General features: G+C 41.6%; 1 protein-coding gene across 15 annotated transcripts in view; it reads left to right on the forward strand.

The window, feature by feature from the left end:
- Nucleotides 1-8,388, forward strand: part of LOC133644576 (receptor expression-enhancing protein 6-like) — a 28,376-nt gene extending 19,988 nt beyond the window's left edge. Inside the window, exons 8-11 of one of the 15 annotated variants that reach the window (XR_009824790.1) lie at nt 1,488-4,525; nt 4,568-5,113; nt 5,157-5,534; nt 5,745-5,836. Coding sequence is in view for 14 of the 15 variants with exons in the window: in XM_062039170.1 (XP_061895154.1) it covers nt 4,330-5,113; nt 5,157-5,534; nt 5,745-7,171 (2,589 nt within the window). In the remaining variant the exon portion in view is untranslated. Of the gene's footprint in view, nt 1-934; nt 5,114-5,156; nt 5,535-5,637 lie in introns of those variants that run through there. The other 14 variants (XM_062039176.1, XM_062039173.1, XM_062039178.1 and 11 more) reach the window with 14 other exon arrangements.
- Nucleotides 8,389-8,510: the final 122 nt, after the last annotated feature.

Below are 8,510 nucleotides of genomic sequence, written 5' to 3' on the forward strand. Positions count from 1 at the left end.
GAGGCGAGGGCAGGCCCGGGCCGACAGCCGACAAGCCGGCACCTAGACGGCGGCACGACACTGGGCGGGAATGAGGATTGGGCAGGCCCGGGCCGACACCCGACAAGCCGGCACCTAGACGGCGGCACGACACTGGGCGGGAATGAGGCGAGGGCAGGCCCGGGCCGACACCCGACAAGCCGGCACCTAGACGGCGGCACGACACTGGGCGGGAATGAGGCGAGGGCAGGCCCGGGCCGACACCCGACAAGCCGGCACCTAGACGGCGGCACGACACTGGGCGGGAATGAGGCGAGGGCAGGCCCGGGCCGACACCCGACAAGCCGGCACCTAGACGGCGGCACGACACTGGGCGGGAATGAGGCGAGGGCAGGCCCGGGCCGACACCCGACAAGCCGGCACCTAGACGGCGGCACGACACTGGGCGGGAATGAGGCGAGGGCAGGACCGGGCCGACACCCGACAAGCCGGCACCTAGACGGCGGCACGACACTGGGCGGGAATGAGGCGAGGGCAGGACCGGGCCGACACCCGACAAGCCGGCACCTAGACGGCGGCACGACACTGGGCGGGAATGAGGAGAGGGCAGGCCCGGGCCGACACCCGACAAGCCGGCACCTAGACGGCGGCACGACACTGGGCGGGAATGAGGCGAGGGCAGGCCCGGGCCGACACCCGACAAGCCAGCACCTAGACGTCGGCACGACACTGGGCGGGAATGAGGCGAGGGCAGGACCGGGCCGACACCCGACAAGCCGGCACCTAGACGGCGGCACGACACTGGGCGGGAATGAGGCGAGGGCAGGACCGGGCCGACACCCGACAAGCCGGCACCTAGACGGCGGCACGACACTGGGCGGGAATGAGGCGAGGGCAGGACCGGGCCGACACCCGACAAGCCAGCACCTAGACGGCGGCACGACACTGGGCGGGAATGAGGAGAGGGCAGGCCCGGGCCGACACCCGACAAGCCGGCACCTAGACGGCGGCACGACACTGGGCGGGAATGAGGCGAGGGCAGGCCCGGGCCGACACCCGACAAGCCAGCACCTAGACGTCGGCACGACACTGGGCGGGAATGAGGAGAGGGCAGGCCCGGGCCGACACCCGACAAGCCGGCACCTAGACGGCGGCACGACACTGGGCGGGAATGAGGCGAGGGCAGGCCCGGGCCGACAGCCGACAAGCCGGCACCTAGACGGCGGCACGACACTGGGCGGGAATGAGGCGAGGGCAGGCCCGGGCCGACACCCGACAAGCCGGCACCTAGACGGCGGCACGACACTGGGCGGGAATGAGGCGAGGGCAGGCCCGGGCCGACACCCGACAAGCCAACCAACACCACAACAAAAGACAACGAAGCTGGCAAGATTACCAGCCCCCAAAAGCCACAAACTAACGCCATGTTCAGTCCTAGTGATAAATATTATGATTGTTGGTCCATAACAGAAACTAAAAGCTTGGTTGTTGTTGTTGTTGTTGTGCAGGAAAGCCAAGTGCTTTTTTTGACACGGATGACCACATTATAGCGCACAAGTGTCAAAGTCAAGGCCCGGGGGCCAGATGTGGCCCGCCACTTCATTTTATTTGGCCCTGGAAAGCCTGGAAATAACATGTATCAATAACTTTTCTTACTAAATGTATTCTTTCTTTCTATTTTGGAGAAAAAAATATATGTACTCCATGTAATCGCAAATGTTGTGAACTTCAATATTGTCTAATTATGCAAAAATATATTAAGCAACATTCAAACCATTTTTTAAATATAAATAAATACTAATAATTATGATTTGAATTGAATTGAAGTATTTATTTCAAACCTGCACAATACAACAACACACTTTTTTTTTTTACATTTTGGCAGATTATGCAAGGCTTGAAAAGGGGTTGGATGAAGCAGATGTTTATAATATCCCAACCCCTTTCACTCACTCCACATTTAACATAAACAATATAATACAAGAACAATAATATACAAACAAAAACAAGAAAAGCTCCTGTACACTAACAATACAATAGTAACACTAACAGTACAATAGTACCACTGTTACTATGAGACAAGACGAGACAACACACACACACACACACACACACACACACACACACACACACACACACATATACACACACACACACACACACACACACACACCTCTCCCACCGCTCTGTGCTGAGGACATCACTCTCTTTCCTCCTCGTACTTCTTCAGTACTTCTTTTTTAAACAGTCTTTTAAATGTAATCATGTTGGAACAGCTTTTGAACTGGTCCCCTAAGTTGTTTAAATGTAATCATGTTAGAACAGCTTTTGAACTGGTCCCCTAAGTTGTTTAAATGTAATCATGTTAGAACAGCTTTTGAACTGGTCCCCTAAGTTGTTTAAATGTAATCATGTTAGAACAGCTTTTGAACTGGTCCCCTAAGTTGTTTAAATGTAATCATGTTGGAACAGCTTTTGAACTGGTCCCCTAAATTGTTTAAATGTAATCATGTTAGAACAGCTTTTGAACTGGTCCCCTAAGTTGTTTAAATGTAATCATGTTAGAACAGCTTTTGAACTGGTGCCCTAAGTTGTTTAAATATAATCATGTTAGAACAGCTTTTGAACTGGTCCCCTAAGTTGTTTAAATGTAATCATGTTAGAACAGCTTTTGAACTGGTCCCCTAAGTTGTTTAAATGTAATCATGTTGGAACAGCTTTTGAACTGGTCCCCTAAATTGTTTAAATGTAATCATGTTAGAACAGCTTTTGAACTGGTCCCCTAAGTTGTTTAAATGTAATCATGTTGGAACAGCTTTTGAACTGGTCCCCTAAATTGTTTAAATGTAATCATGTTAGAACAGCTTTTGAACTGGTCCCCTAAGTTGTTTAAATGTAATCATGTTAGAACAGCTTTTGAACTGGTGCCCTAAGTTGTTTAAATATAATCATGTTAGAACAGCTTTTGAACTGGTCCCCTAAGTTGTTTAAATGTAATCATGTTAGAACAGCTTTTGAACTGGTCCCCTAAGTTGTTTAAATGTAATCATGTTAGAACAGCTTTTGAACTGGTCCCCTAAGTTGTTTAAATGTAATCATGTTAGAACAGCTTTTGAACTGGTCCCCTAAGTTGTTTAAATGTAATCATGTTAGAACAGCTTTTGAACTGGTCCCCTAAGTTGTTTAAATGTAATCATGTTAGAACAGCTTTTGAACTGGTCCCCTAAGTTGTTTAAATGTAATCATGTTAGAACAGCTTTTGAACTGGTCCCCTAAGTTGTTTAAATGTAATCATGTTGGAACAGCTTTTGAACTGGTCCCCTAAATTGTTTAAATGTAATCATGTTAGAACAGCTTTTGAACTGGTCCCCTAAGTTGTTTAAATGTAATCATGTTGGAACAGCTTTTGAACTGGTCCCCTAAATTGTTTAAATGTAATCATGTTAGAACAGCTTTTGAACTGGTCCCCTAAGTTGTTTAAATGTAATCATGTTAGAACAGCTTTTGAACTGGTGCCCTAAGTTGTTTAAATATAATCATGTTAGAACAGCTTTTGAACTGGTCCCCTAAGTTGTTTAAATGTAATCATGTTAGAACAGCTTTTGAACTGGTCCCCTAAGTTGTTTAAATGTAATCATGTTAGAACAGCTTTTGAACTGGTCCCCTAAGTTGTTTAAATGTAATCATGTTAGAACAGCTTTTGAACTGGTCCCCTAAGTTGTTTAAATGTAATCATGTTAGAACAGCTTTTGAACTGGTCCCCTAAGTTGTTTAAATGTAATCATGTTAGAACAGCTTTTGAACTGGTCCCCTAAGTTGTTTAAATGTAATCATGTTAGAACAGCTTTTGAACTGGTGCCCTAAGTTGTTTAAATGTAATCATGTTGGAACAGCTTTTGAACTGGTCCCCTAAGTTGTTTAAATATAATCATGTTAGAACAGCTTTTGAACTGGTCCCCTAAGTTGTTTAAATGTAATCATGTTAGAACAGCTTTTGAACTGGTCCCCTAAGTTGTTTAAATGTAATCATGTTGGAACAGCTTTTGAACTGGTCCCCTAAGTTGTTTAAATATAATCATGTTAGAACAGCTTTTGAACTGGTCCCCTAAGTTGTTTAAATGTAATCATGTTGGAACAGCTTTTGAACTGGTCCCCTAAGTTGTTTAAATGTAATCATGTTAGAACAGCTTTTGAACTGGTCCCCTAAGTTGTTCCACAGACTGACTCCACACACTGAAATGCACATTGATTTTAAAGTTGTTCTAAATTTAGGCAAATATAATTTATTGTTTCCTCTTGGACTGTAACTATGGTGAGCATCTCTATCCTGGAATAGGTTGTGTATATTGGATGGTAGAGAGTTTCTATCCTGGAATATGTTGTGTATATTGGATGGTAGAGAGTTTCTATCCTGGAGTAGGTTGTGTATATTGGATGGTAGAGAGTTTCTATCCTGGAGTAGGTTGTGTATATTGGATGGTAGAGAGTTTCTATCCTGGAATAGGTTGTGTATATTGGATGGTAGAGAGTTTCTATCCTGGAATATGTTGTGTATATTGGATGGTAGAGAGTTTCTATCCTGGAGTAGGTTGTGTATATTGGATGGTAGAGAGTTTCTATCCTGGAATATGTTGTGTATATTGGATGGTAGAGAGTTTCTATCCTGGAATAGGTTGTGTATATTGGATGGTAGAGAGTTTCTATCCTGGAATATGTTGTGTATATTGGATGGTAGAGAATTTCTATCCTGGAATAGGTTGTGTATATTGGATGGTAGAGAGTTTCTATCCTGGAATAGGTTGTGTATATTGGATGGTAGAGAGTTTCTATCCTGGAGTAGGTTGTGTATATTGGATGGTAGAGAGTTTCTATCCTGGAGTAGGTTGTGTATATTGGATGGTAGAGAGTTTCTATCCTGGAATATGTTGTGTATATTGGATGGTAGAGAGTTTCTATCCTGGAATATGTTGTGTATATTGGATGGTAGAGAGTTTCTATCCTGGAATAGGTTGTGTATATTGGATGGTAGAGAGTTTCTATCCTGGAATATGTTGTGTATATTGGATGGTAGAGAGTTTCTATCCTGGAATAGGTTGTGTATATTGGATGGTAGAGAGTTTCTATCCTGGAGTAGGTTGTGTATATTGGATGGTAGAGAGTTTCTATTTTTGGAGTAGGTTGTGTATATTGGATGGTAGAGAGTTTCTATCCTGGAATAGGTTGTGTATATTGGATGGTAGAGAGTTTGTATCCTGGAGTAGGTTGTGTATATTGGATGGTAGAGAGTTTCTATCCTGGAATATGTTGTGTATATTGGATGGTAGAGAGTTTCTATCCTGGAGTAGGTTGTGTATATTGGATGGTAGAGAGTTTCTATCCTGGAATATGTTGTGTATATTGGATGGTAGAGAGTTTCTATCCTGGAATATGTTGTGTATATTGGATGGTAGAGAATTTCTATCCTGGAATAGGTTGTGTATATTGGATGGTAGAGAGTTTCTATCCTGGAATAGGTTGTGTATATTGGATGGTAGAGAGTTTCTATCCTGGAATATGTTGTGTATATTGGATGGTAGAGAGTTTCTATCCTGGAATAGGTTGTGTATATTGGATGGTAGAGAGTTTCTATCCTGGAATAGGTTGTGTATATTGGATGGTAGAGAGTTTCTATCCTGGAATAGGTTGTGTATATTGGATGGTAGAGAGTTTCTATCCTGGAATAGGTTGTGTATATTGGATGGTAGAGAGTTTCTATCCTGGAATAGGTTGTGTATATTGGATGGTAGAGAGTTTCTATCCTGGAATATGTTGTGTATATTGGATGGTAGAGAGTTTCTATCCTGGAATAGGTTGTGTATATTGGATGGTAGAGAGTTTCTATCCTGGAATATGTTGTGTATATTGGATGGTAGAGAATTTCTATCCTGGAATAGGTTGTGTATATTGGATGGTAGAGAGTTTCTATCCTGGAATAGGTTGTGTATATTGGATGGTAGAGAGTTTCTATCCTGGAGTAGGTTGTGTATATTGGATGGTAGAGAGTTTCTATCCTGGAGTAGGTTGTGTATATTGGATGGTAGAGAGTTTCTATCCTGGAATATGTTGTGTATATTGGATGGTAGAGAGTTTCTATCCTGGAATATGTTGTGTATATTGGATGGTAGAGAGTTTCTATCCTGGAGTAGGTTGTGTATATTGGATGGTAGAGAGTTTCTATCCTGGAATAGGTTGTGTATATTGGATGGTAGAGAGTTTCTATCCTGGAATATGTTGTGTATATTGGATGGTAGAGAGTTTCTATCCTGGAATAGGTTGTGTATATTGGATGGTAGAGAGTTTCTATCCTGGAGTAGGTTGTGTATATTGGATGGTAGAGAGTTTCTATCCTGGAGTAGGTTGTGTATATTGGATGGTAGAGAGTTTCTATCCTGGAATAGGTTGTGTATATTGGATGGTAGAGAGTTTGTATCCTGGAGTAGGTTGTGTATATTGGATGGTAGAGAGTTTCTATCCTGGAATATGTTGTGTATATTGGATGGTAGAGAGTTTCTATCCTGGAGTAGGTTGTGTATATTGGATGGTAGAGAGTTTCTATCCTGGAATATGTTGTGTATATTGGATGGTAGAGAGTTTCTATCCTGGAATATGTTGTGTATATTGGATGGTAGAGAATTTCTATCCTGGAATAGGTTGTGTATATTGGATGGTAGAGAGTTTCTATCCTGGAATAGGTTGTGTATATTGGATGGTAGAGAGTTTATATCCTGGAATAGGTTGTGTATATTGGATGGTAGAGAGTTTCTATCCTGGAATATGTTGTGTATATTGGATGGTAGAGAGTTTCTATCCTGGAATAGGTTGTGTATATTGGATGGTAGAGAGTTTCTATCCTGGAATAGGTTGTGTATATTGGATGGTAGAGAGTTTCTATCCTGGAATAGGTTGTGTATATTGGATGGTAGAGAGTTTCTATCCTGGAATAGGTTGTGTATATTGGATGGTAGAGAGTTTCTATCCTGGAATAGGTTGTGTATATTGGATGGTAGAGAGTTTCTATCCTGGAATAGGTTGTGTATATTGGATGGTAGAGAGTTTCTATCCTGGAATAGGTTGTGTATATTGGATGGTAGAGAGTTTCTATCCTGGAATAGGTTGTGTATATTGGATGGTAGAGAGTTTTGGGATGCCCTAAACATCATTTGAGCAGTTTTCAAGTTGATGACATGGTGCAGTTGAAGTTGCTTTAAGTCCATGAATAGTGTATTTGTATGATGTGTGTAGTGAACATTGGACACAATCCTAATGGCCTTTTTCTGCAGAGTGACTAAAGGCTGTAGATGACATTTAGAACAATTTCCCCAGACTTCAACACAATAGTTTAAATACGACATAATAAATGAATGACAGCAGAGCATTGGTGTTCAATAATGACATCATCTCCTCATCATTCCAACACATTTAGCAACTTTTGTCCTCAGGTAACTTATATGAGGCTTCCATGATATATTTTCATCTATTACCACTCCTAAGAATGAATTTTGTTGAACGTATTCTATTGGTGTATCATCAATAACAATCCCGATGGGTATATTACTTTTGCCTTTGCTAAAGAGTCTTCTTTAAATTCAGAGACAATTTGTTGGTATTAAAGCAAGTTTTGAACTTGATCATCTCCTCAGTGACAGAGGCCAGAAGCTGCTTTCAAAGCAAGTGATCCATCAAATTGTGCAATGGAAAAGTAGCAATAGATTTCATGGTCAAATTGTGAAATTTTTACAGCATTTTTCTCCAAATGAAAAAAACGGTACTTTTTTTTTTTTTTACGGTAATTAACTGTGATGCCGTTTTGGCATTTACAGTAATACACAAAAAAATATACACTTGTTGATTTGTGGTAAAAAAACAAACAAAAAAAAAAAAAAAAACTGGCAGCTCAAGTGCAAAAATGTTATTGCAAAATTGCAGTTTTTTAATCCATAGTAAAAAAAACAAATGTAAATTTTATAGTAATATTCTGGCAATTGAGCTTCCTTTTTTAACCATAAAAACAGCAGTACTGTTTTTCCATTTACAGTAATACAAACTACATTGTGAGGTGAAATTATTGCAACTTACCATATTTTTTTTACATTTTAGTTGAAAAAAATCTACTAATAGAATGCAGCATTAAAAAAATGGTGTAATATTGACTGTTCGAAAAGGCCCTCTGGGGCCAAACATAACTGCCATGTGGCCCTCAGGGAAAGCCACTTTGCCACCTGTGTTATAGCGTATTTGGTGATATTTGTTAGCATCAAGAAAATATCCCTAATAGTTTGAATAAAATAAATGAATAAAACTCTGGTAGGCTCAACATCGTAAACTGAATCTTGATATCGCGGGCAAACATTGCTGAACAACAGGGACATATACAAGTAAATAATGGGGGGTGGGGGTGGGGGTAATTTAACTTTTTTTTAAAATTTTTTTTTTTTTTTTTCATAAAGAAATACAATCATGTGTGCTTACGGACTGTATTCCTACAGACTGTA

This window comes from Entelurus aequoreus, linkage group LG27 (assembly GCF_033978785.1).
Source record: "Entelurus aequoreus isolate RoL-2023_Sb linkage group LG27, RoL_Eaeq_v1.1, whole genome shotgun sequence".
Classification (NCBI taxonomy): domain Eukaryota; kingdom Metazoa; phylum Chordata; class Actinopteri; order Syngnathiformes; family Syngnathidae; genus Entelurus; species Entelurus aequoreus.